The sequence below is a fragment of the Parambassis ranga genome, chromosome 4 (assembly GCF_900634625.1).
Source record: "Parambassis ranga chromosome 4, fParRan2.1, whole genome shotgun sequence".
NCBI classification, from domain to species: Eukaryota; Metazoa; Chordata; class Actinopteri; family Ambassidae; genus Parambassis; species Parambassis ranga.
The window spans coordinates 21,615,540-21,643,411 of NC_041025.1; the positions used below are offsets into that span (position 1 = coordinate 21,615,540).

At 42.7% G+C, this 27,872-nt stretch overlaps 1 protein-coding gene across 2 annotated transcripts; it reads right to left on the reverse strand.

Annotated features, from left to right (window-relative positions):
- Positions 1–108: 108 nt before the first annotated feature.
- On the reverse strand, positions 109–27,849 carry ap1m3 (adaptor related protein complex 1 subunit mu 3). Of its 2 annotated transcripts, XM_028403608.1 has the most exons (12): positions 27,644–27,849; positions 19,517–19,673; positions 18,853–18,920; positions 18,515–18,645; positions 14,243–14,390; positions 12,384–12,510; positions 8,065–8,207; positions 7,550–7,621; positions 7,153–7,311; positions 4,545–4,670; positions 3,219–3,294; positions 109–1,192 (listed from the first exon to the last, which is right to left on the reverse strand). In XM_028403608.1, exons 1-12 carry the CDS (start codon positions 27,683–27,685, stop codon positions 1,170–1,172), a joined length of 1,272 nt encoding a protein of 423 aa, XP_028259409.1. In that variant the 5' UTR covers positions 27,686–27,849; the 3' UTR covers positions 109–1,169. The 2 variants fall into 2 exon arrangements, with proteins under 2 accessions (XP_028259409.1, XP_028259410.1); XM_028403609.1 differs by lacking the exons at positions 18,853–18,920; positions 19,517–19,673.
- Positions 27,850–27,872: the final 23 nt, after the last annotated feature.

The following is a 27,872-nucleotide window of genomic DNA, read 5'->3' on the forward strand; positions in this document are numbered from 1 at the left end:
GTTTGAATATTCAGCAGCAGTGGATCCACTGAGGATCTGAAGACACAAAAACAGCAACATCCCCAAAACAATATACAAAAAAAAGTCATTTATTTCCAAATATATCCCTTTTTTTCCTATATGGACAAACTGGTTGTTGATAAATAATGATAACAATAACAACAACAACACACACACTTATTAAAAATCCTCCTTCAAAAACCACATTAGGTCCCCACATTAAGTAAGATTGTAATGGAGGGTTAACAGCAGACGTGTGCTAATAAAATGCAGCTGAACTGATGCATGCTCAATAGAACAGTTACTGCAACATCAATATTCCTGGAGTCCCTCCTCTTCATCCTATCTCTGTTGTCTTTCTAAGCTTCTTCCCTAAGGGAAATAAAGGGGAAAACATGTCCGCCCCACGCTCGTTCCTTCGGTCTTCTCTCAAAGTTGCGGGCTGATTTTGAGCAGAAGGACAAAGTTACAGGCCCCACGGGATCGTGTTACACTTGCCGATGCCTCTGACAATACTGTGTGCCTTATTAATCATTGATCCGGTCGCTGGTGTTAGTTTCAGTGCACTGCAGGGTTATGTTCACAGTGCTAGTGGTGGTTATATTTTTTTAAGGCAATGAACGTAGAAGTTCTATCATAGTATAATATACCTACAATGATGATAAGGACAAAGCATGTGTGGAGATTATGGCACAGTTTTAGTTCCAGGCTTTGCAATAATGTGGCCCTGTACACCGGCTCTACATAATCAATAGAAAAAGTCTCATTGGATAAGCTGAACGTCCGAATAGATCCGGTCTCCAATAATATTCTAAAATATATCATAAAACATGACGATATGGTGTCAGCTCATTATTCACATATTAAAATGTTTTACCAGGGTCCTGAGGAATCCTTAAAAAAAAAAAACATCCACAGGTCAGAGGTGACGCGGCACCTTCTCCTGTCTGTCCGGTTGTTTTAGAGGAAGAGGGGATGATGTTCCTGTTTCCATTCACAGCAGGGAGGGAAAAATTTCATAATCATGTCCTCCTGCATTTGTCCTCTGCTGTCCGCTGCAGACAGAGGGGGGGGGGTGGGGAGAGAGAGAAAGAGGAGAGACGAAGACAGACAGAGAGAGAGAGAGAGAGAGGAAAAAAAGTCCATTCGTCTAGCAGCATCTGTGCCCTTTAGTTTGTCCGGAGCTGGTAATCTGCCAAGAAATGTAACAGCAGAGCATTAACGCGGCGCTTTCTTCCCCTCTCATCACCTCTGCATATCACATCTCTGCCATCATAAGCACTAGAAAATCTCTAAACAAGATTTGCACTGACAACAGTTGTAGTGGCAACAATATGTAAACATTCATCACATTCATGCAGAACTGGACGACCGAGGGTGCAGGGTAATGGGGTTCTACTGGAAATCTAATATTCATTATTATGTTTTCACTTTCACAGTGCTGCGACAAGGATGTCCCATTTACACCCAGACCTTTCACAATAAAAGCCCTACATTTGTGAGAACCCTGGATGTTTACCCATCATATTAATCTATACAGCTGTGGTTGTAGGCTTTGTAGAACTTTGTAGACCTTGAACATTGCACCAACAGTCTGGTCTGTGGAAGTCACTCAGCAACCTGCAGGTGATGCATGATACAGCCTCCTATTTGGTTATAAGAGCTCAGTTTGTGGAAGAATCCTGCGACATGACTACAAATGGCCACAAAGGACCCACCCGATGTATCCTTTGTTACCGGGGAAAAGGACAGCTGCCTTTGAAGAAGGGCTCAGTGGTGATCGGTCTACAAACACGTCCTTGAAAGGACACAGCCTCCTGAACTGGGCTAAAGCTTGCGTCCTTCCTTAGGATTTGAAGATTTTGCCCCTAAAATACACCATTGATGAGCATGACAGCCATTCTTGCAAAGACCCTAACCTGGGACAGACTGCCTACATACAGGCCTCATGGCTAAAAACATCAATACCCTAAAGACCTAAGATGTCTACCAGTCTGAGTGAGGTGTCACCTGGTGTGTGTCACTGCCCGATCATATTCTGACCAGTCAGATCTCAGTGATGTGGTCACTTATCGCTGTACAGTACAACCGAATGCCTGTTCATCAATCATTAAAAAGTCATCTACAGTATCAGGGTATTATTTAATCAGTGAGAGTGAGTTTGCCAGGACTGTTGAGTGAAATGTGATCATGCCCTGTCTCCCTGCCTGCGTTGCTGACGGCAACAGCAAGAGAAAGGTGATAGCCCTCCCTGCAGTCACCCTTACTTCATCACTCTTCAGTCTGTAACTCGTCTTTGCCTCCTCGCTGATGTTACAGCGAGGCGACGGTAACCTTGGCATTTGGAGAGTGGCACCCTGGGAGCCTGCTGGCAGTCAGTGGCATCATTCAACCCCTCCGCAGTCCCTGACTCACACCTGACAAAAGCCAGGTAATGGATATGATTGATGTAATGGAGCCAGGTTCATTTCTGGGGCGGATCGCAGGTATGAAGCTTAAGGTTTTCTGGCAGCGGCCCAGGCTTCCATCTTGCCCCTCCCCTTTGAAACTTTTGCTGCAGACTCATCAATATACTGTAGCATTAATGTGGAAATATGATATGATCTGTTCAGAAATAAAGCCCGTGTTCAAAGCCTGACAAACACTTCTCAGTCCGGCGGTGTCACCCTCAAGTTTGACAGATGTGGGTTCATTCTCAGGGCAGGGACTGAATCTTAACATCCCAGGTGCTGCTACACTGACAGCCACAAACCTGGACAGCAGAGGAACATTTCAGGGAAACCAGCGGGTCTGTGAAACTTGCTGCATTGTGTCACTTTCTGATGCCACGGCGACAAGAGGCAGGGTAATGGATAGGGTAGACGTTCGGTTCATTCAAGGGGCACACGCTGAATATTGATGCAGAAAGACCGATTCTAACGCCGATCTCGTGAGGAAAACTTCATGTTTAACCTCGGGGTAACCTCTGGTGTGCTAATGGTTTGGACTTGGAGATCATCCTTCTTTTAAGGAACGTAGAAAAGTGCTGCACAGTGTGGGCACAGGATGTTACGTGATGGTTTCTTACATAAAATCTTTACTGATCTTTAGTCATGCATATTTATGCATACCATAAAGTTTCCTAATATTAAATGGCAGTCTGCTGTATCAGTATAGGATCTGTACCTTTGCTGAGTGGGCTATCAGCAGCGTGCCTATGTGTGTTATTTTCTTCTCACCTCCACTCTGTGTGATGTAGCGCACCCACGGCAGCGCCTGGTAACCACTCTTCTCTATGATCTTTAGGTAGCGCACCTGGGAAACACAGATAAATATAGTCATTTCCCCTCATTCACACACCGTCTTTATCCTGCAGACCAGATGACTGTGAGAGCAGATTTTGTTTTGCAGAAGATGGATGTTTTTATTTTTTTCCTTCCTCCTGTTCAAACAGATTTCCAGCCAGGCCTGCCCCTTGCCAGGGCAATCACAAATGTTTATCTCACACGGGGCAGGTTTGTGGAGGCCGTGCAGGATGTCTGTGACACACATTTTGTTGCTCTGATTGGTTGTAGGCCACCTCTGTCTCTCTCTCTCTCAAAGTCTTAATATGAAGCTGTAAACATGTTTTTTTTCCTGCTGTCTAGTCGGGCATTTTAACATGGAGGAGTATGGGGTGTAGCCAAGTGGCAGCCTTCAGGGCTCAGACTTCAAGCCCATGCGGAAGTGTCAAAACTTGTAGTTCACGCCACAACAGCTGGGGGCTGGCTCCAGAAGCGAGTCATTTCCCATAGACTCCCATGTTAAAATGTCCGACTTCACAGCAGAAACGAACATGTTTACAGCCTGGTACAAAAAACCTGGTCTCAGATGATAAGTTCTCCTCTAGTGTCAATTGTACCGGGGGTGAATTTTTTTAAAACTCACTCGTTTTAATTATATTCGGACTTAAAATTACGCATAATTATGGGCGTTGCTGCTTGAGCGACAGACGGTTGACGTATCACAGCGCGAGTTTCCTGCTTCCATGATCGCCCGCCCCCCTAAACTCCGCTCGTGCTCCCCCTCTTTGTCCGTATTTGGAGTTTTGGCGGACGTGACGCTGCCAACATGGCGGCGGTCAGCACGTCCCGGAGCCTCCCACCGAGCCTCAAAACGGCTCTTCAAAAACAAACGGGTGACGTCACGGAAGCTCTGTCCATAGTTTTTACTGTCAATGGGTGTAACCTTTGGAGCCAGCCTCCAGTGGCCAGTGGAGGAACTGCACCTTCTGGCAATTTATACAGAATAAAAGACACATGGGTAATTTTTCCACAAATTAATTTTGATGTTTTATTTTAAAAGTAAAATAAATGTGATCATAACTCTGGTTTACCAAGTTGGAGATAATTCATTTTCGTCTTGCTGTGTTGTTGATGCCAGGATGGAGTAGAGATAAAACTAAATGAACTCCTCAGGGCTGAGAGAAGACTTAATAAGTTACTTAATAAGTAAGTAATGGGACCAAAGACAGACAGACAGACAGGCAGGCGGTATAATGTGTGTTACTATAAAGTAAAACCTACCTGGATCCCAGACACAGTGAAATACGGGATCTCAAAATTAACTGTGATCGGTCTCTTTGCCTCCAGCTCATCACTCTCCACGCTGGGTAATCCAAAGTGTGCACGCATCACATACTCCTTACCACCCTGCTCACACACAGACAGAGAAGAACACAGTGAAATTACTCAGTATTCTCTATTCAGTGTGATACTGTTCATGAAGCCTTTCAGATAACACAGTCTGATGAGTTCTAGTCCCAGGTGTCCAGCTCCAGTTAATACAAGGTTATTTTGCCTGAAAACAAAACAAACTCTATATTCGTGGCAACGCTCCCCTGTCACATGAAGGTGAATGAGATATCACTTTATGGAATTTAACAAACATGCCAAACATGTCTCCATAAAGACATAAAACAGGTTAATCATTTATCAGAACAGCAAACGTGTGAGAGACTTTTTTGACCTTAAAGCCCCTGAACTTTAACATTTAATAATGACTGACTGGTGATTTGTCCACAGTGTACCCCTCCCCTCATCAATAGCCACCTAGAGTTAGTGGAAATTGGTCAAATTGACTGTGCTCCAGGTTTAACCACGGGACATATTGATGCGTTTGAAGCTGTGTGCAGGAGTTTTCAGTCAGATTGGCGTTAAATAAAACAACAAGCCACCAGATGTAATTACATTTTTCCAATCGCCTTTGTCTATCTGAACCTCGTCCACTTTAAACCAGTGAAAAGAGTTCAGGCAGAAAACACACAAAAAAACTCTCTGCTGTAATTATAGAATATCGTGCGCTCATGCAGAACCCCATCTGTCACAGCGACTGAGGTGTTTTGAATATTTAATAATAAGCTGAACAAACTAAATCATATGACACACTGGTATCAACAATAATATCTGAGAATAATGTCACTTCTGTTTACGTCTTTCTTTTTTCCACTTTTCCGCCCCTTTAGGAGATGAGCAGTGAGTCACAAATCCATTGATTCCAATGGGAGAAGTGATGTCAACACAGATTCTGTCGCCCCTTTTTGACACCATTAACTGCAGCTTTCATACAAGCCTGGGTACAATTTGATTTGTTTGAAACTCTGATGACATCTGGCAAAAAAACTTCATAAATAGGACATTTCCTAGCTAGCTGCTATCTGTAGAAATACAAAAATAAACAGTATGCTACTGCAAACAGGAAGTTATTTATTAGCATACTGTGCTGTGCACACAATCTGCTGGAGGAGATGACTATAAAGATAAACGTGTAGGTGAATTTTGAGGTCAAACACACAATAAAACGAAGTTAATGATAAACCTGTCTCTGCATTATTTTTTCCAAACCTCTCTACAGATATTTCCATCATATTATTTATTCTTTTGGCCACAATGGTCACATAATGATGAAACAACTGACATTCTATAGTCAGTTATTGGAAAATCTAGTTATTTATGCTTATGAAATGACACCTAAAGTAACTTCCGACACTTCCTGTATCAAACTTGGTCCTATACATTAGAGGTTATCCACATGTTCCTGTGAGAACATGTCATTTTTTTTACTGCATTCCCAAAGTGGACAGTGACAGAGAGAAATCCCTGCAGACCCACACATGAGCTGGATAACCATACATCACTAGTAAGAGCGACTCTTAACCCTCCTCGACAGGCCGAGCGTGTAATAAATTACACAGGAGATGTGAAGTTGACAGATAAAAGGAGCCTCAACTGAATTAATGCGCTGTGAGTTTTTCAAAGTCTAGTAAATTTTCTTTTGAAGACTCTTTCCAGCAGACTGACACAGAAAAGAACAAGAGGGAGGAAATGGAGAGATACGATGGGATTTTGTGAGCAAGAAGGTCGATCATGATGTGATGAATGGCGGCTGTCTTAATATCTGACGCAATGCAATGTCTTTTTTTTTTTGACACTGGGACTGAAGAAGCTAAAAATTTTAATATGCAGTGTCATGTCCAGAGACAGTACTTTCAAAACAGTACTTTGAAAAGGGACACTAGTGGAAAACACATATTGTGATTTTGGATTCCTCATCTTGCCACAGCCATGTTGTGGAAACCATTTTTGCCTGATAGATTGGATTGGATGGTTTCTAACCTCCAACCAGGTGGCCTGCACTGACCCAGAACAGCTGGTTTCTACCAGCCCCGCTGTGTGCTTTCAGCAGGAATGCTCCGCAGCGTAACACAACAGTGTCTGTGTCTATAGCATGGCATGTCTGGCCCTCCCTTTCACACCGATGCCAATTTGGCTCAGAGACTGTCTCTGCTGCCGGCTTAAAGGCGACCCACTCTGCCTTGAACATGCTGTGTGAAAGGGGGCTGTGTGGAGTTCTCCCTGTGCCTCCAAGGACGCTCCAGCTTCCTCCCACAGACTAAAGACGTGCATGTAAGATTAGACTCCCACAGACTAAAGACATGCATGTCAGAGAGACAGACTGTGAATCTAAATTCACGGCCCGTCTCTCAGCATTTGGCCCTGTCATAGACTGGCAGCCCATCAGGGTTCAGTCCCTGCCCGGTCCATACGGTGGGTGTAGGCAGAACTGATTCTGAGCGTTTCTGCTACACTTGGGGTAATGAACTGAGATTTTACTTTGTTTGTATGCCACACTAACAGGAAAAGACTTGATGTTCCACTGCACCACGTTCTTCTCGGGCACCCACTTGGCGCTGCCTGTGCTGGTCTTGAACTTGGGGGAGTCAGCATCACTGGGAACTGGCACCAGAATGGACACATTATTGGCAGTGGACCGGCTCTTAAACTGACTCCGAGCCTGCAGAAGGGGACAAGAGGACAAAAGTTCAAAGGTCATTTAAAATCTTTACAGTAAAAAAAAAAAAAGAGCATGCACATCCAAATTCAAATGAAGGAGGTCTCCATAATTATGCACAGAGCATAGCTTGTTATGGCATCAAACAGATGGTAAGCAACAATCCACTTGAGATGCAAGTGTCATACTGTAAGATGAGGAAAGGACTTTTCATGTGTGTGTGTGTGTGTGTCACTCTTACCTTCACCTTGATCTCCACACGGCTGTGAGAGAACTTCTCAATCACACTCTCGATCCATATGAGAGGCTTTACCTGTCAGAGAGTGGACAAGGTCAGCGCAGAGTCGAGTGCATCGCTGCAAACATGGCTGCAGCGACAGAGTGGCCAACAGGCATGCACAGAGATATTCTGCATGTATAACAGGGCAAAAACACACGTAAACATGTGATCCTGGTCTTGTAAAACCCCATTATGATGTTTAATTAGTAATTATTAATAAATATTTTTATGTGTTTATCATAAATGAGTAGCAGAGCTGCTGAAAAATCAACAAATTAACCAAAACATGGTGAAGAAAGACATCTGAATCCACTATAAAGTCAAATTCTATTACATAAAATATTTATAAATATATATCATATTATAAAATATCTTTAATTAATACCAACAAATGTGCAATGTTGTTAGGTCGCCATGCCATGAGATGAGTAATATTTGTATTCCCTGGCAGAATGCAGGTGGTGTGTCTTACTCACTGTAGTGTTGAGGCGGTAGGACATGAGCTCGCTCTCGCCATCAGGGGGGATGAAAGAGATGGTGCGGTCGTTCTCGAAGCGTGACAGACGGACACACTGATGAAACTTCACATCCTCCAGCTCCACTGTTTTGCTCTTCTCTCCTGACACAGACACACACAGACACACACAAAGAGATTGAGAGCTTTCCATGAAGCCTTGGGGGAAATCAAGGTCAAGGTAATGATGACTGACAAACATTCACTCAATCTCACACACACACACACACACTGAACAAGCAGTGTGCCACCAAATCCATCTGCCCTCTTCTTGTCCCCCTGCTGAACAATTATTTTGCTGCTACACACACACACACACAAACACACACACAGTTTGCCTTCAGTACCTGCTGCCATTATCTTCTCCCTCACCGAAAACCATTTGGCAGATTCACAAATGCGCTCACAGCTGCGCTTAACACCCAAAACGCATGAATATTGCAGACAGAAAAACCCTTTAACTGAGAATAACTGATTATTACACTATTTTTGTCAACTTAGCACAAAAACACCACTTGTAGTCGTAAACAGGGTTCAAATCGCTGCTGCTACACACAGAATTTAAGCGATTTTGTCAATTCCAAAAGAGCAAAGTGCAGCACTGTTGCAACAGAAATTTGAAAGGGCGACTTCTTTATGGGCGGTATCTGCAGTCTGCTGGAGTAAAACCCCGACGTTCACCTCCACGGTGGTTAATGGAGGGTGCTGAGTGGTGGAAAACTGCTATAATGACTGTGGACCTTCAGCTAAATCCCCCCATTCAACAGTCAGCTAACGCCCGTTCCACCTGCTCTGAATGCAACCCAGGACCAGCACTAAGAGTGAAAGTGTGTGTGTGTGTGGTGTGTGTGTGTGTGTGTGTGTGTGTGTGTGTGCAACTTCCTTCTTCCTTGTTCTCTTCGTGTGGACGTGTGCAGGTTTATGCATGTCAGTGTTTACAGATGTAACTTGTTATTGATTTTTTTCTTGTGTATGCATGTGTGTGTGTGTGTGTGTGTGTGTGTGTGTGGGGAGGAGGGAGGGGTGTGTGTGTGACATTTCCTAATGCATGTGAGGGCACTGGCTGAGGTCAGGTCTGGAGAGAGCAGAGCACTCCTGGTCAAGCAAAGCAGGGAACTCCTTTAGAAGCGTTTCTCTCTTTTCATTTGTTTATATGTCAGTAAGACACACACACACAGAGACACATAGACACACACACAGACACACACACACACGCAGTGCTATCAAGACAAGACAGGAGAGAAAGGTCATGTGGGACACTTCCTGTCATTGCTTGGACCTAAGGGGCCAGAACAAGAGACAGATGTGTGTGCATTTGTGTGTGTGGACATGACAGTGGAGATGCAGCAGTGTCCCCCGTGGTTCCCCTTTAATGCCGCTCTCACCTGTTTTCATGCTTTTAATGCACAGCAGTAGACAGGAGCAACCTAATCTGTTTTCTGTCTGCTGTCACACAGATGCGGGAAATCAGTTTGGTAAAGGTCCAAAGCATCTTAACAGTACTCTGCGTGGCCAGAGGGAATCTTTAATCCTGTTAAAAAGTGAAGATTTGCTGCTCTTCTTTGTTTTATATGATCATAAATGACGCATCTCCACAATTTGATTGCTGGGTTTATGCATAACAAATAATTAAAAGATGTAACCTCGGGCAGTTTTTATGAGTCTGCGACATTTTATGGACAAAACGATTAACTGAGAAACGATCAAAACAGTCACTGATAATAAAAATGATTGTTAGCTGCAGCTCTAATAGCCTGCAGCTCACACTCTCATCAAAGAGGGTAAAAAGAGTAGAAAATGTCTTTCAACAACATCTAAACATCCAAAAAAATTCAATCAAAGACATCTATGACGGACTGTTGGTTACTTCTGGAGATAGTGAGCATATATCTGGAATAAAAGGCTGTGTCTGATTTAGTATGCTGGTGTTCAATGTAACCTGTCTGATGGCATTTATCTCAGTTCCATGTAGTGACACTTCTGGAATTCTGCCAGTAGAGGGCAGTATTAAATGATTTATAATGCCTCCCTTTACACATGCTGGGATAAAAAAAAAACTACAAATCTATGATAATGAATGACTGAAAAATGATATGTAAAATAGTGCTAGAGCTGAAGATGAGAGCGCAAAACACATTTTGATATTTGTGTTAACATTCAGTAGGAGTGTGTGTGTGTTTGTATCTGCCAACTGCACTTGTTTGATCATTATTTCTCATCATTATTTCTGGGGATATGTTATTTCCCAGAGCCGCTACACACAGCAGGGGGATGGTGGGCTGTATACGCAGGATAGCCACAGACCCTCACCTTTCATCTGCAGGGCTGTAGCCCCGGGTAAGGATTAAGTTGGAGGCAAAGAGGCTAGACGGTGATGGAGCCTTTTCTCCTTCAGTAAGGAACAGTAGGTGGGTGGGTGGGGGGGTAGGCAAAGGAGAGGAGGAGGAAGAGGAGGAGGAGGATGTGCAGGGATGGGCAACATGCATGCAGCAGTGGGAAACTGATGGAAAATTCGTAGGCAGAAAGAGAGGGGGAGGTGGTGGAAGGATGAGAGCTGCGTCTGGGATTTAGACAAGATGAAGAGGTGAAGAATGAGGGGGAGTTCAAGGTGGATGAAGAGCGAGTGGCCAATATCTTCACTGTCAACCAGCAGATATTTTTAAACAAAGCAATGCAATAAAGCATCCTCCTGACAGCTTATAAGCAAATGTGTGTCAAATGTGTTACACACAAACATTAGCTCAGTGTTTCGATAAAATGACACTTGTAGTTTTTTTAGTAGGTTTCCCTGAATAATGCTTACATTTTGATGTCATATGAACTCATATCAGTGTGAATGGCCTCTCCTCCATAGCCTGAGTGGGTCTGCAGTGCTTCTCCAGCACTATGATACTCAGGCAGGCGCTCTGGGAACTACACACAACCTTATTTTCAACATAGGTGCTCGAAAGTGGAGTTAGCCGGCATCTAAAATGGAGCTGTGCAGCTTGTTTTTCTATGAGTGGATGTTATGGCAGAGCCAACAAAGAAACCAGAGAGGGTCGTGTCTGGGGGGTAAACAAAGGAAAATAACGCCAGAAGGTGATGGACCTGGAGCTGAGAGCTGAGGAGAAGCAGGGATGGCGATGTAGCCTTTTTGGATTAGTAAGTGATGAATTATTTGCTCAGCTTCTGGCTTCAAGACATCCTGTTTAGCTACACGTTGTTGGCAGTAGCTTCTGTTTGAATCTGAGGGCAAGCGCCACCCAGGTAAACACCTTCAGCAGCCTCAGTGCTCTGCTCAAACAGCTGATGTGGAGAGTCGGATTTCCACTGCACCGTGTGTAAGAAAGTGCGTGTGCTCTGCATGTGAGTGAGCATCGGAATAAATGATAGAGACAAGCCATGCCAGGGAGTGTGTGTTACACCCTTAGTGGGAGAGACCCTTACTGCAACAAGTATTTACAACAGTGGCATCCAAATGAAGGGGGAGCCTGAGCAGCAGCTTCACCACTGAATTCCACTGTGTTGCAAAACATGGTAGGAAAAGATCATACGGACAGAAACTCTGCCGCTCATGCATATCACTAGATTTTGTAGAATTACTTCTTTTGACCATAAACAGATGGAATGTTTTTTTCTGCTATTAAAGGAGCGTTATTCATTAAACTAAATGGTAGCATTCAGTAAATAGCATCTCACCAGTGGTAAGATAAGATAAAACTTTATTAATCCCGAAGGAAATTCTTGTACCAGAGAGTTACAATTAAAATATGACAAACTCTACAGTAGAAAGAGCCTTAATGTCATCAAAGCCAACATAACACACAATGGTTTTCATGACACCAGTACGGAGGCAGACCTCTCTTATGTTTCTTTATATCTTTTTATTGGTAGTCTATTTTATAATGTATATATCTTTTTCTTAACTTATCCCTTGCTGTCTGTATGCTGTTGCAAAAATGCAATTTCCCCATTGTGGGACTAATAAAGGTTTCTTAATCTTAATCTTAAGTCATTTTTGCCAGTAACTGTTGCATCATGCAGTCAATAATAATGAATGAATTTTGGTTGTTTTTTGGGGAGGAAGCCATTTTATATGTCAGTAATCACCTTTCAACGTGCAAGAGCTCGATCAAAACAAGTTCCCCACTGAGGCTGAGACATCATAAGGTTAACACTGCGTGTTGCATGGGTGCAGCTATTCAAATGTTCCAAAGCAACTTATCTGCTCAATCATTTGTATATGATACACTCTAATGTGCTTTTCTTATGTGCACTGTATGTTATAGTAGTACTTACTGCCTGTGATCTCAAACAGCACTTTGTCATTGAGGCCCAGTCTGAGTTCAGGCATCCCGGACAGGACCACTTTCAGCTTGATGCTGCCCACTATTTCACTGCGCAGGACACTTCCATTGGCACTCACCTGTAGATAAATGACAAAAAAACATCTGACATTATATCTGTTTACCTGACAACTATACACTGTTAACACATTTAGTCAACAAGCAAAAACTGAACGACCCTCAGACTGCAGTGTGAGAAAACTGAGCAGAGCTTTGATGTGAAAGACGATGAAGCATCTTAACAAAAAAAAGTCCCTGGCCACAGAAAAGGAAGTGGCACCTGCAGCAGTCTGGCTCTGGTTAACCAACCTGCACCCGTATCCGTTTCCTCTTGTCTCATGTAAAAACACACAGCTGTAAGTTAGCTTGTCCTTCAGGTGTGGCTTCAAGGACAAGACATGTGAGAAGGGAGGCTATTGTCTGCTGCTTGTTCCTGTTCCATGATGTCTTGGTGCAGGAAATCTAAAACAAAACTCACTTTCTCACCCATTACAGTGTCTTTTTTGTATTAATGTCAAAGTAAAGTATGTTAATACAACACTATTATAATAGCCAAGGTGTCATTACTCTGTTTGTTTTTATTTCTATGCTTGGTTTTCCAGTTATTCAGGTTTTTAGTATTTTCCTGGGTTTTCGTTATGTTTCCTGTTTTATTTTGAAAGTCTCGTTTTCCTTGCGTATTCCCTTGTGTTCCCTCCATTGGTGACTACCTGCCTCGCCCTGATTGTGTTCACCTGTGTCTCGTTACCCCTTGTGATCGCCTTTGTCCTCGTCAGTCTGCACTGTGTCGGCACACCGAGCTGTTCCTGCCTGTCACCTGTGTCTTTTGTCTGGTGACTCTTTAGTAGTATGTAGTTCAGCTGTTGGATGTTTGATGGCTCATTAAAGCTCTCTTTTAGTTGGACATTTATGGTTTTTGTCACATAACACAAGGATCATTAAAGATCCCACAGTCATATGAGGCGCTTTGATTTTTCTGACTAATTTTTGAAAATCCTTTCTGGAGTCACTCCTTTGTGTGCACAAAGAGAAAACAAACAAAACATGCTGCAGCAGAAAGAAGGATTATTGACATTAGACATCGTTTCCTCAGAAATTCAATTCAAGGAAAGAGGAAAACTGTTTGAAGGAGTCAAAACATTCCAGAGTTTTAGGCACCAACACACCCACTTAGCCCCGAGGAAACACTCTGACCATCTATGTAGATCACAACTGTTACAGACAATCCAGCTGTTTAAAGGTAGGGTAGGAGATTTCACTCTGATGCACTTTTTGTTATATTAGTGTAACTTTTCTTTACAATCCGATAGCAACCGATTAGTTCGGCAGTTTCGCATTAAAACCAAGAATATGAATCATCTGTGGAAGCTATAAAACACTAAAAACATCAGCCAATCCTCCGGGTGGACCCTGCGCAGAGTATTGGCTGGTTGTCACTCTCTTCCTGCTCTGTGTGCACCAGAGAGGTACGTGCATGATGGCTGAAGTCACAGACCGCAGCTCGTCTTCAGGTGATGCGCGTCCATGTGATTGGGAGGCGTGGCTTCGGGGTGAGCTCCGAGAGAAAGGGGCGTGTGTTTACTTTACAAATCTGGCTGACTCTCACTGAAATTTCAAAATCTCCTACTCTACCGTTAAGACTGTAGAAAAACAATGAAAGATGGTGGGTACAGAAGGAAACTGTGTGGACCTTTTAATCCTCTGGACCATAGTCACCAGTTTTGCCTAGTCATGATGCAATATCACGATTTTTGCTTATTATCTTTGTTCATTACTGTGCTCCTCTTTTAACAATTCAAACACTGCACTCACCAGAAGATTCACTGACTCTATGACGTCCATGAAAACTTCATTCTTCCTGTACTTGATGCCCTCCGACCGCCAGGACACGGCGTTGGTGACAGTGGCGGGAGGTCGAGGTGCCCCGACCTCTAATTTATGGCCCTGCTGGGTGATGTACCTACAAAGACACAAAGGCAGAGAGACGGTGTGATACAGCTCAAGCTGTGTCCAAAGTCAAATCTGTAATCCTGCCGAGTGAGACATCTGAATGTCCATGAGGTGCTTCCATCACACTATAAATAAACTGACCTCAATGTGAAGACTCAGAAAGAAACCTGTCAAGTGCCTCTACAAACACAAAGTTATAATTTAATCTCTTAATCTCCTTTTAAAAGGGTGACTGCAGAGAGAAACCTAACATCAGATTAAGATTCTTAATCTGAGCAGGCACAGGATGTGTGTTTATCTTTGAACCTCTCTTGGGAAATGTTTTTTTTTTAACACTTTGCATTAATTACCCGTCATGACTTTAAATAAACGAGCTGCTCTACTGTAAATAAATTAAACACGCTCTGTATTGTAAGAAGATTATTCATGGAGGTAATTGGAAAAGAAAGATTTACATAAATCCATTGTGACTGTAGCTGTGGATAATAACAGGCCACATGCATTTGTTTGAATGATGGTAAACTGTTACGCATTGACTGTGCTAATAAAAGCAGAGCTTTAGGAGACTTGGAAGAGTAGTGGACCATGAGGAAACACTGACACAGCTTTAATGTGGTTAGCTTTTAACAGGATTTGAGCCTCTAAAAAGCAGCATTTTCTTTATTTTTTTGTTGGTAAAATCATCTGTTTGAGTGTGTGACTTTAAGAGGTTTGACTTTGTCAACTTTTGTCAGACTTTGTTCATCAAAGTCTGGCAGTTTATGGCTGGTATCTGTCTTGAACCACCTGGCTGCTACTTCTGTATCACACATAAAACTTGTCTCTCAGTTTTCTTGATACTGGCTGTTAGCATGCAGGCTAAGTAAATACGACAGAAGAGGCTAAGGGCGCTCCCTGATTAGGAACGATTAATATGTACAGTGCCCCCCCCACCTGCACATCTCCCCAGCTGGTCATTAATGTTCCATACCTCGGTACGATCGCCCTAACCTGACGAGCCAGATGGTTTGTCACATGGAACCATCTGGGAAGTCGTCCTTGGAAAACTGTTTAGAAACAGCAAGCGCTTTCCTTAATTACTTTGCAGGTGATTGGATGAACCACCTGTCCATCTTCTAAAATCAGCCAATCAGATCACACCGGTCCCTGTGTGCACCAGTATTTCCTCACAGTGTTGATTGGTCGTATGGAGGTAGGTAAATAATTGCTTTCAGTCCTCCAAACATGCACTCGATTAAGTCCGTTATTCTTTGTGTCATCACTGATAAGAGGAAAAAATATTATTTTCCTTTTCCATCCATTATTCATATTTATTCAAGAGCCGGCCTCTGGGTTACCTCATGTCTGAGTGTGCACTTTGGAGAGCTGGTGTGTTTTACAGTCCTCTTTGACTCCAGGGAGACATAATGACTTGTCATGAGAATAAGAAGGAGCTGTACTTAGATAAACAACATGAGACCAGGCCTGTTTTTATCCAAACACCTGCCCCCCCCCCCACACACACACTACTGTTTACTTCTCAGTGGCCTCATTTCCACCGCAGGGCTGCGTGGATAATGATGACACCGAGGCACATTTCCCTAGAATATCCTAGCATGTGACAGGAGGAACTGCCCATTCGGAATCATAATTCTAATGTAAAAAAAGAGTGATTTGTACAAGGAGACATTTCTAGAAAACAAATGGTCGCTTCATTACAAATATTCTGAAGTGATGCTGCTGACCTACGCTTGAACTTACTGTTGAGAAGTAATCAAGCAGATTTGATACAGATGTTGTGCAGCCACACGCCTTAGATCCCCATTTTAACTCCATCAATCTCTCACACTGAAACTCACAGTCTCTCCTCCCTGTGCTCGCTCCTCTGACCCGTTCTCCTCCCCTTTTTTTTACTCTTCTATTTTCATTTGTCCCTGCTCCCGGGACCTGAACATTTTCCCCAGACACAATGACACATCACTGACCCGATGTTCCCAATGAATGCTGCTGCCCTCAAGTTTCTCTTTTGCAAAGAGAAGAGAGAAAACAAGGTAACAACGCTATTTTACAATGTAATTAAACTTGATTTTGTACTTTACACTTTGTCTGATCTTCTAATCTGTGTTATTTGTGGTATTAAACAGGAAGTTTACACATTTTTTTGTACAAAGATTCATCTTAAAATTTTCCTGATTTGATTTTAAAATTGCAAATGCTGCTACTTTATGAATTTTCCATGAATTTTCAGTCACATTTCTGGCTTGCTAGTGAACACAGGGCTGTTATTTTCAACCATCTCCCGAGCTACATATCTAGCTCATTGGGCGCTAATTGCTTGAATACACTCACCAGCTGGTCACTTTTAAGGGCAGTGATTAACACCAAGACAATTTAGATCCCCCCCCCTTTTTTTTTTAAATGGCAACACTCCTCATTTGAAAAGTTATTTTTCTGTAGGAAACATCTGGTCGGGTATTGGAGCTGTACTGCAAACAGATGCCCTCTGCTCAGACAATCACACTCTTCTGTGCAAAACAAAACAGGAAAGTTGCAGCCGTAGCGCTGAACAATGAGCTGAGACGTTCTGTAATGCTCTGTGGAGCTGCGAGGATAACTAGGACAGACCCATTGCATTTGACATGTTATTAAAAAACTATCGATTATGCTTTTTGTGAGCTGACTAGCCTACTTGAGTCTGGGCCAAGTCTCATGATCCATGAAGTCAATTAAATCCTGCTGAATAAATACTTTCTGTTTGTCAACTGAACATTTCCCAGTGCTAAATAAACAAGTTTTGGATTGATTGACAAATCCAGGCGAAACATTTTCCCTTGTTTTGCGTCCCAGTTCCTCCAACCGGGAGGGTCCATGCTGACATGTACGAAAGTCTGTAAGCGCTAAGAGATGAAAGGCGGAGACAAGTGGGCTCAGGGTTGGGGTTGTTCTGTTGCTTTGCTGTTTGTTCTGTTTTGCCCTGATTCTTCTCAGAAATGCTAATGAACTAATGATCTCGAACGGGGTTTAGCAGCACATGGATTAGCATAACAATAGCAGAATCACACACACACACCTATGCCTGTATGAACACACATGAACACGTTCACATGCATCTGCAGCCTCGCTGCCTCACTTGCAACCGCCCACACAAACACACATTTACAGTCCCACCAGGTAAATGGTGTTATAATATAAGAGAAAAGCTGTGCTGGTGGGGGCATGAAAAGGTCAGAGAACTGGAATAGCCTGCAGTGACTGGGAGACACAGTGAATGTGTGTGTGTACTGTCTGCATCTGTGTGTGTGTGTACAAGAGAGAGATGACAATTGTGTGTCTCCTTGGAGAAGAGAAGAGCAGGGCCCTCTGTCTGAGGGTCTTGAGTGTGTCCAGCTGACGGTGTCATTGTCTTTGAGTGTCAATAGGAGCCTGGTAATTATCAGTGCTATTCAGGCAGCAAACATACACATTGTAGACACTCATAACCAAACCCCAGTGAAAAAAGCAGCACATTAAATTAAACATCAATCACGAGGAACAGTGAAATCGGTGGCACGGAAAGTGTAAACAATGTGCTATGAAAATCATATGAAAAGCATGTGCACGCAGTTACCATGGCACTATAGGTCTATAGAGTAACTGTTATTGAACGCTTTCCTGGAAACAAATGGCTCCCTGAGGAGCCAAGAGGAGGCTAAAAGCAAAACAACCCTGTGTACATGTAGATCACACGAGCACAGTGGTGGTTTTAGTTCATTTCATTCACTGAGGCTTTCATTACAGCCGTCCTCTGTTGAATGAAAAAAACAGCCTTTAAACTAAAACACGATGGGCTCTCATTCCCTTTCTGCTGCTCACTTACACTACCGTATGGAACACAAAGCTGTTATCTGTTTGAAAGTGTTTTTTTCTCCCAGCTGGATGAAACAGGTGCCACTTGAGCAAATGTGGTTACATTAGAATCAGGCTGAAGTGCAGCAATTACAGCCTTTGAGAGTTTCAAACTTTAACCCTCATCAGCCGACTATAATGGCCCAACACAGTGTCAGTACACACCAGATTTAGCAAACGTAAAAATAACAATAATCACTGAAATAGACAAATAAAAATAAACTCTGATTCTAAATAAGTGTAGTAAGAACAGTGTGGTAGTTGTCTTACTCTTGAAGGATCTTGCTGTCAGTTGTCTGAGGGAACCCGAAGTCCATCACTTCATCCATCAGCTCGTACACCGTCACAAAGTTGTCACGAATGCTCTCTTCTTCGAGCTCCTTAAAGTACTCTTTAAATATCTACAGACACAAACAGACAAAGCTATTGTTAAGTATGGAATCCAAGCCACTACAACTCTGAACAAGACACATTGAAGTCGGTGTCCATGTTCGTCCAGAGTGGAGATGTCAAGTGCTGTTAATCAATAACTGGTATCATGTCACCACTATGCAGATTAATAGCAACCAGTGCAACACTGTCTCTATGCTCTGAGACTTAACACTTACCTGTACTATCTTATAAAGGAAGGAGTACACAAGAGCAGCGTTCGCATTCTTCTTGGTCATTGCCACCACTGGAGAAAAGACTGTTAAGAAACAACTGGCAAGTACAACAAGACATAATGAGAAATAAACATGATGTAGACGTGCTGTGAGTCTCCCAGATCCTGACAGTAGTTATGAGATGAATGCAAAGTAAGAAGAAGAAAAAAAAAGTTACCAGAATGCATTAGATTTACAAGCAATTAAGAACATGGCCACAGGGAGGTAAAACAGCTCAGCTGTGTGGTGCTGCGCGCTGGGGATTCCACGTACTCACAACTGCGTTCTGATGCTGAATTAATAATGTGTAAAGAAGCCTGACTGCCCGATCTTGCAAGAAAAAAGTACACTGCATAACACATCACAGTGAATCTGTGTTCAATTTTTCAACTGAATGTGATACATGCTTTGATAAAAAGTTCAAAAGCAGCCGGCTTAAGTGGCCCGAAGCACCTATGGATCCACTCGGGGACAAAGCAGTGAATGTAGATCCTGTATATCATAATAACTGACGGGAGAGCTGTGAGAATGTCAATCACTCTGGGAAAACTACACAGGTGAATTCACACCGTGTCACTCAAAAGACACAACAAAGCACATCATTTGGCAATGAACCCGCTTCGGATACAGTAAAGGTTGCTGTGTTTGATCCACATGAAGTGGGAGGAGCCGTGGGTGATCAGCGGCGTCATTTCAGCCTCTTCCTCTCTCTTCAGCAAGATGGGCATGAAGTGATCGATCTCGTTCATGTCCATGTTGCCCATGTAGTTGCGGCAAATCAAAACCTGGACACAGGAAATACAAAAGGAAGAGAGAAGTCAGAGAGTCATTAAACATTTAGAGCCTTGGGCTGAGATACCAAACCTGCACTCAAGACTTAACGATGCTCGGGAACCAGCGCCCGACAAAAAGCCCTAAACCTCCTGGAAAGACACGATTCTTCAAAGTTCATCGCTCTTGGAAATGTGCAAACTGTGTTTCCAGCTTGGACCCTCTCCTTTGTAGCTTTTAATGGACTGATGGATATCTGGTCATGAATGATGAATGACCACCTTCTGAACATGAGAGGAGACTCAAGGCAGACTGTAGCGAGGTTCAGAGGATCTTCAGGCTTCAAATGACTGTGAACCATAGTGCCGCCATCTCCGGGGCAAACGCAGGTTAAAGGTTGGAGGCACACAATGGTATGGTACTCTTCGATGACTTTCTGTTCATACATTTATTGATATATTTTAACCAGGAGGAATGACTTTCCTTACAGCACCAACATAACATTGCAGGGCCCTGGGTTCAATTCCAGGTCATGGCCCTCTGAGGTTTGCTATCCCCCTTCCTCTATCTCAGTCTGTCTCCACTGTCAAGTCAAACTTTTAATTAAAAGGCACAAAATATTAGCTTAACCAAAAACAAAAAATTGTGTCGTTTTATTTTACTGCACTTCATATTTTTCCTGCGGCTGCTCTGTGCACTGGTGTTCCCAACGTTGTCCATTTCAAGTACCTAATCATATACCCCAGTAACCAAGAAAATGGAGGAGAACTCTGTTCTGGCAGTGTCTAATGTCGAATAGAAATAACCACAACAAAGACAAATGAATGCATGTAGGGGCAATGTAGCATTTGTAGGGGCACGCTGAATACTACTAGCGTTATGTTTTCATCATATTGAAGTCCCATAGAATATGTAACCTTGCTGCCTTCATCAAATCTCTTTAAGTGACAACATTCATGCACAGTTCACCTTCATTCAAACACACAGGTGTGTCTTCTTCCACACTGCCATCTGCATCTGCCTCTTAATGACCCCTGTCCTCAAGATTCCTCAGAATCTTTTATTGGTTGTAGATACAGTTGAGATTGTGGATGAGACTTTTGTAGAAAAAATAACCATCCAGACAAGTACGAGCCAACATTGCCGTCATATAATGGAAAGAAGGAAAGAGATGCATGTGTGTGTCCATATAACCACTTTCCCCTGTGTGTATGTTAACCACTGATCTCTCTAAGTAATGTCCCACATCCCTAAGACCTGCTTACAACAACCATCTAATAATAGGAAGCAATATGTAATTAAAAACGTGGGTACTTTCTTACAAATGTGGTGCAGAAGCAAGCTCATCTGTTATGTGAGGACACATGAGGTCTATGTTTGTACAACTGAACGCTTAAAATATGAGTTCCATTCTTTCGAGAGGATATTTCTGCCTTTACTTAAGTGTACCAGCAAATAGCTGAGTCTATAAAAGACTTTCTTTGAATGAAACGGACCACTTTTTATGAAAAAAATCCCAGAAAAACTCCATTGTGGCTGCACTGAAAATAAAGCACAGCATGAAAAAGAACAATGCATGACCAAACAACACGAAAGATGACTCAGAATCTTCTATTAAACTGTCAATAGCCCTTGTTGTAGGTCAGATACTTATCACAGAAATGCACAATTATAGGTCAGAAACTGTATTCAATTCAGCCCTAATGTCTGAGACATTTTTAATCAGCCTACAGTGCTGTTCACAGACGTGACAAGCTTAGGTTCATTTGGTGCAAAGAAAGCAGCAGCCCTCCTAATTTCAATAGAAACACACACACACACACACACACACACACACCAAGAAAAAAAGAAGATGAATCAGCAATCTGGCTAGACTCTGGACACACCCAGTGAAGTGAAGAGATCAAAGCTTCTACGCTTGAGGGATCTAGACACACACACACACACACACACACGGCTTCCCCCTTCTTTTATAGTGGAGTCTGTGTTGCACAGGGGTCACACGGGGCAGATGCAACAAAGAGAGGAAATAAGAAATAAAAAAAAGGACATTCCAGCAAAATAATCTGGGAGAGGAAAAAAAAGGGATATGAACAGGCCACTGATCTGTGAGAGAAGACGGAAACCACAGCGTGAAGAGTTCAGAGGGCAGCGGAGACAGAGAATAAGGTACAGACAAAACTCTGTATCAAAAGGAGATGCAATATTAAAGGAAAAGTGTCCAGTGATTCTCTTTATAGTTCTCCAGCCAACCATCCAACCGTTGATGGAAAAATAAAACAGACAGCATGTCCTTCTCACTAGCCTGAACTGCACTCAGTTGTCACTTCCAAGTCTGGTTTGTCCATCACAAACCCTTTTTTTGTGGAAACGTCTCATTTCAAGACACAAACCAGATCAGACTGAAGGTTGGACCATGCTATCTCTAACCCCGATGAGCATATAGCATTACTGTTAGATGGTTTAATAAAAAATATTTCCAATATTTCTGCTAATGTGAGCAGCCTTCCTTACTCTCCCTTTTATAAGAACATTCAGTCATTCTCCTGTCCACACAGTAGCAACAGGGAGGGCAAATCGGACTAATAACCATGGTAACAATAATGGAAAATTACTTCACACAATCACACAACCTTAAGAGAACAAACAATAATGGCTGCACGTCTTGTTTACAACGCAAATAATAAAAGATAAGAAAAAGTCGTTTGTGATTGGATGACAGCTCAGAGAGTGAGCTAAAGGAAGAACTCGACCCTCCACCAGTGCAGGTGTCGGGCAGAAATGTGCTGCTGCTCAGTTTTTTTTTGCAAACGGGGCCTTTCTGAATACTTTGGTAGATGAATGGTGTACATTGGACAGCAGTATGCCTGGTTGAAGGGTAGCTGGTAAGGTTTTTCTGCTCTGCATACAGTTTCAAGTTCTTCTTTCTCTCTTTATTAACTCTTATCTTCCTGTTTTTTTTATATGTGTTTTACATGCCATTTATATCTGAGGGCAGAAGTTAGCCTTCTCTTTTGATGTAAGTGTGTTGCTTGGCAACAGTCCTGGGTTTGCACCATAAGACCAGGTGCAGGCATGATGATGGTTAGTCAGGCTCACTGCACTAACCATTCATTCTAATTACAACGTTGGATGTAGCTAAGATTGGTGTAAGAGTTAACACCTACTTTTTGTCAATCCAGACAAATCCAGAATTTATGGGTAAGAGATAAAAACTTTACCCTAACAGGTAAACTGGAGGCAGCACTCTGAGCACCTGGTACTGAGGTTAACCCACAGAAGGCCAAATCAATGATGTGGATGGGCCATTAAGGACCACCAACCACAAGACCAAGAGTAAGGGTGTTTTCACACTTGGTCCCTTTCAGCCCTCTAAATGAACACAGATTGATGACTCATATGTGAACACTCCAACCAAAACTACGCCCTTTGTAGTGCTGCTGATCACATCATTGGAAAGTGCAGGTTCTAAACTTTTCCCTGGTTTTTATTTGATGTTGATAGACCCAGTAAAAATGCCCAAGATGGTCTCAGTACATTTCGCCTAATCTGCGCATTGTGAACATGAAGCGCACCGGGTTCACTTTGCCTTTTTTGACTGTATTATAACCTTCTTTGCTTGCCATAGATTGGTCACATGACTGTAGCCAGTGAAAAACTCAGCGGTAGAGAAAACAACCATAACATATACATATACACAGTTACACATATACATGAGTTTAAACATGGCAGCAGCAGGTTGGATTATGTGATGAATAATAATACTGCCTATTTTTGTGCTGTGGGGGGGTCTGACAGCTCTAGAGGACCTGGTGTGAACAGAAAGAGGACTGAGGCCCCAACAAAGCTGAACTGGACCAGAGAGAGAGAACCCGGTCCTCTTTGTAATAAACTCACAGTGTGAACACAAACAGAACTGAGGTCTCCTTCTGTTTGGCCCATTTTTTGGTCCACTTAAAGAGGGCGGAGTTCTGGTCTTTTTAAGAGAACCCGGTGTGCAAACATCCTTAGACTCTGGTGCAATGTGGGAGAGGGGATGCTGTGGACTATTATCAAAGTTAGGCAACATTAATAAAAATAAGCTAAATATTAATCAAACACCTGATTTCTAGGGTTCTTAAATAAGCCATAACGTGCACCACAAAACAACAATACTGGTATTGTACTATTGGTAACACTAGTGTGTCACCATCACTGTATATCAGCTGCTGAGAAAACAGGGCAGAAAAACTATGCCTGAAGCTAGAAATGATCCATAAATGAATCATCAAGTAGCATTTCCCATTCTCTGAGATCAAAGACATTTATTATGATGAGCTGTGACAAGTTTGTTACCGACGGCTTTATTCTCCATTCTACTCTATTTCCCTATTGTCAGGATATTGATGTGAGAGACGACGAGAGGCATTTCAATTCTAAATGTGAATGTGACAGACTTCCCCAATTGTCAGCTGTGACTTGTGAATTATGGCCCTATACTGCAATCACAAATGTGATTGATTCACAAAAGCTTATGTCTCACCTTTAGGATATGTAGAAGTCAACACATCAACGTCACGTCAGTTGGAATGTGTGTCAGTTAAACAGAGACAGATTAAAAAGGAAAACATACGACAGTGCAGGAAATTCAGTAGGAGCAGAAAAAAACATCAAACAGAACACCTCACACAAACACTTCGCATATTTCATGCCCCAAAGCAGAGAGCAGCTGCTTAATAATCCAGGTCTCATTAATGTGAATGTGTTCCTCTCAAGTTATGCTATAGTGCCAGTTCAAAATATTCTGCTAAGTTGTGTTAGTGTTCAAAATCATATTACAACCGTTTTGCATCTCATACATCCGTCTATTCCATCCCCTCATTCTGTGGGGTGTTTTGATTGTTTGACTTTTATTGTTCGACTTTTACCACAACACCAAAGTGTTACTTCTTATTGCCATTTTGTGAGCTTAACAAAAATCAGCAAGGTAAAATCATGTGGTGGGGTTTTACAGTAGTAGGATGTTTGTTACTAGGACACACAAGGCTGCAATCATTGACCGTTTACAATGTGTAAAATCAATATGAATCGCTCGCTGCAGCTGACCTCGAAAAGCAAATGGCAAGAAAAGCCTGGCTGGACTGAATGGCTGCAGAATACACAGGAGCAGGAGGAAACTCCTGATGTACGTCTGTATCAGACGTCCATAAAAACAATCACACTGATAAGTACAGTGGGCTCTGCATGACCCAAACAGTGGCTTAACTGTAGATGGAATACTGGCACATAGAAAAATCCTAAAAGACGCCACTGAACCGGTCCATCAATTGGAGCCATTTAACATTGTGTACAGTCACAGAGCCCACAGGCTTTCTGGTTTTCTGCACAGCTAGAGGTTCATTGTAAACTCAGCGTTCTTCATCCAGCAAGGCTCCACACTCACACTGACAGCTTTATGAGGCTGCACTTATGAGCAAACTAACATTCTCACGTTGAACTAACAAGCTGCTGTTTACCCAGAATAATGATTATTACCCTGTTCATCATAGTTTAGCAAATGAGCTAATTAGCATTAGCTGACTGACAATGAACACAAAGTAAAGCCGTGAACGTGATTTGGTTTGCAACTATCCTGCTTTGACCTGATCAGGGCTGCAACGATTACTTGAGTACTCGAGTAATATTCAAGGGCAAAATGCCTCGACAACTAATTTAGTACTCGATGACTCGTTTAGTGACGTCATCGGGGATGATTGTCTTGTGGCGTAGCGAGATGATCAGTGTTTTGGGCGCAAGAGGTCCCCAGGTTCGAGACGTGGGTGAGCTGTTTACACACACACACACACTCTTTTTTGGGGCTGGGCATGGAGGTGGTTGCGGGCTGAAGCAATGACACTACAGCGGCCTAAAGCAGGTATCCGCCTGCTGCCAGATCCAGCCGTATCTATGGAAAAACTATGACATTTATGTGTGATCTGAGTACTTGAGCAATCGCAAAAATAATTGGCGAGTATCCGAGTATCAAAACTACTCGTTTGTTGCAGCCCTGGACCTGATAAAGTAGAAAACTGGATCACGAGAATTAGTACATTTCATCTTGAGGGATAAATAAATGTACCAAAAGTACCAAATACTTATAATACAAGTCTGGAGGGCACATCTAAACAGACTAGCAGCACGACCTGTGCTGTTTAACACCATTTTTGTTTGTTAGATAGAACAAGTGTTTGGAAGTGGCAGACAGTTTAAAAAAAATACTTGGATGCTGACTGGAGGAACCATCTGTCATTGTATATCAAGGGCCAACCTATGCCAATCAAATCAATCCATCACCATAGCTACAGCCCGGCAAGACGGACTGTCACAAACTAGCATGGCTAAAATCAGCTGTAAACCTGTTAATCTCATCAATACGCATATTGCAATGTTAATAAATATGCTTTTCCCATCAAACTATAACAAGCCACAATTATCTAATACCAGAAGAACAACGTCACTGTGATGTTTCCACTGTATGTGCAGTGCCGTTACTCATGACAATCCAGAACTACAGGTTAAGCATGTTCACTTATTAAAAATTCTATTTAGGAAGCACTAGGGACAAATGATGCCATGCTGATTTCAATAGCCTGACATTTCAGTCTATGCAGTAGGTCCCAGCAGTCGGCCATTCGCAGACTAGTGCCCGGGAGGAATAAGACAGGGGGTGGGGGGGCTGAAAGTGGACAGATGAAGGGCAGAGGTGGAAAGTGGCTTATCCAGCAGGGATGTGTGGACTACAGTGACCCGTCTGTCTGCAAGATACAGTCACATTGATCTTATTTTTAATATTCTGACCCTCTTCTTCTGCATTGTAGCTCTTTCTTCTGTAGCTGTAATAGCAGAGTACCTCGCCTGGTTAGGATGAGTGAGGACTGAAGGCGAGCTGCTAAATTGACTCGCCTCAGGGCAGGGATAAGAAAGAAGAGTTGTGTGAGAGAAAAAGAGAAAACCGTTAATCTGTACAATCAGACATGCAGGCTGTGAGGGACTGATCCTCGTCTCTGATGGGCACCGCTGCCAAGCACATTAGGCTTCTTCAGCAAGTTCCTTTCACTCTAGATGTGATGATGGAATTGACTTTTTGTTTATGGAACAGGGTGGCTGTGGCTCAGGTGGCAGGGCAGTTGTCCACTGACTATGACGTCGGTGATTCAGCCCCCTAAGTCATGTTGCTCCCACTGCTGTGTGAAGGTCTGCTTGTGTGCATAAAAGGGTACAAATGCCTCAGATAGGTGTATAAATATAGACATTTTTAGGAATTAAGTGCCACAAACCCCCAAAGTCATAGCAGGCATTTTAAAAAAACATTTTCCTGTGGGGTCCATGAGGGAGTACAAACCTATAAAAGTTGTAAAATTGAAACTTGTTGCTTGTAGGAAGGGCCACACAACCACAAATGCAGATGTGATACTTTCAGTGAGTACGTGGGTGTGTACAACCGCTGCTGCTGACAAACCTTCTCATACTCACACTACAAATATTTATTAAACTATAATGTTGCCTCCTTAAATACATTTCTACGTTTGTCATCTTGATTCCCCACACGTGTCCTGAATAACATTAAATAAACCACTGTCATATTTTTTAAGGGGTTAAACACGTTGGGGTTAAAAAGTTTGAAATAGGACACATCACATACAATAAAGACTGCATGGCTGCACAAGAACAAGTCCTCTGTGTATACTGAACATTGGAGAAACGAGTTTGGCAAGTTGGGTTTCTCTTCCTGTCTGTAATGGGTTATTATAGGATCATTATGACTAGTTAGAAAGTCAGGAAACACGTGCAAATATAACGTGTGAAACCTACAGATGAAAGTAACAGGCAAAATAAACACATTTAAAAACCATCCCTCCAGTTGTGTGAGGCTTTTTGGCACACACACACACACACACTTCCCTCATGTGGCAGGTGCCTCGCTGAGAACGCCAACTTCCCCACCAACAAGTCGTCACAAACTTACCTTTCCTTTCAGGTCGAGGATGAAAATCGCCGACGCCGACATCTTGGTGGAGAAAAAAAATCCTCGAGAACAAGAAGTAGGCTGGATGATATCTGGGTCTGTTGTAATATATGGGTCAGTTAAATGGAGTAATGTTCGCTCCCATCATCCTCCTCCTTCCTCCTCTCCTCCACTCTCTTCAGTCGCTACGTTTCGCCTCAACTCGCCGCTTTTCCGGAGCGGAGCATCA

Bases quoted from the DNA above. Each gene is read 5' to 3' on its own strand.
- ap1m3 (XM_028403608.1), bottom strand. From the start codon at position 27,685: ATGTCGGCGTCGGCGATTTTCATCCTCGACCTGAAAGGAAAG. The intron at 18,646-18,852 runs GTAAGTGTTAAG...TTGTGTCTGTAG, and splicing joins TCCTTTATAAGATAGTACAG to ATATTTAAAGAGTACTTTAA. The intron at 12,511-14,242 runs GTGAGTGCAGTG...ATTTATCTACAG, and splicing joins TAGAGTCAGTGAATCTTCTG to GTGAGTGCCAATGGAAGTGT.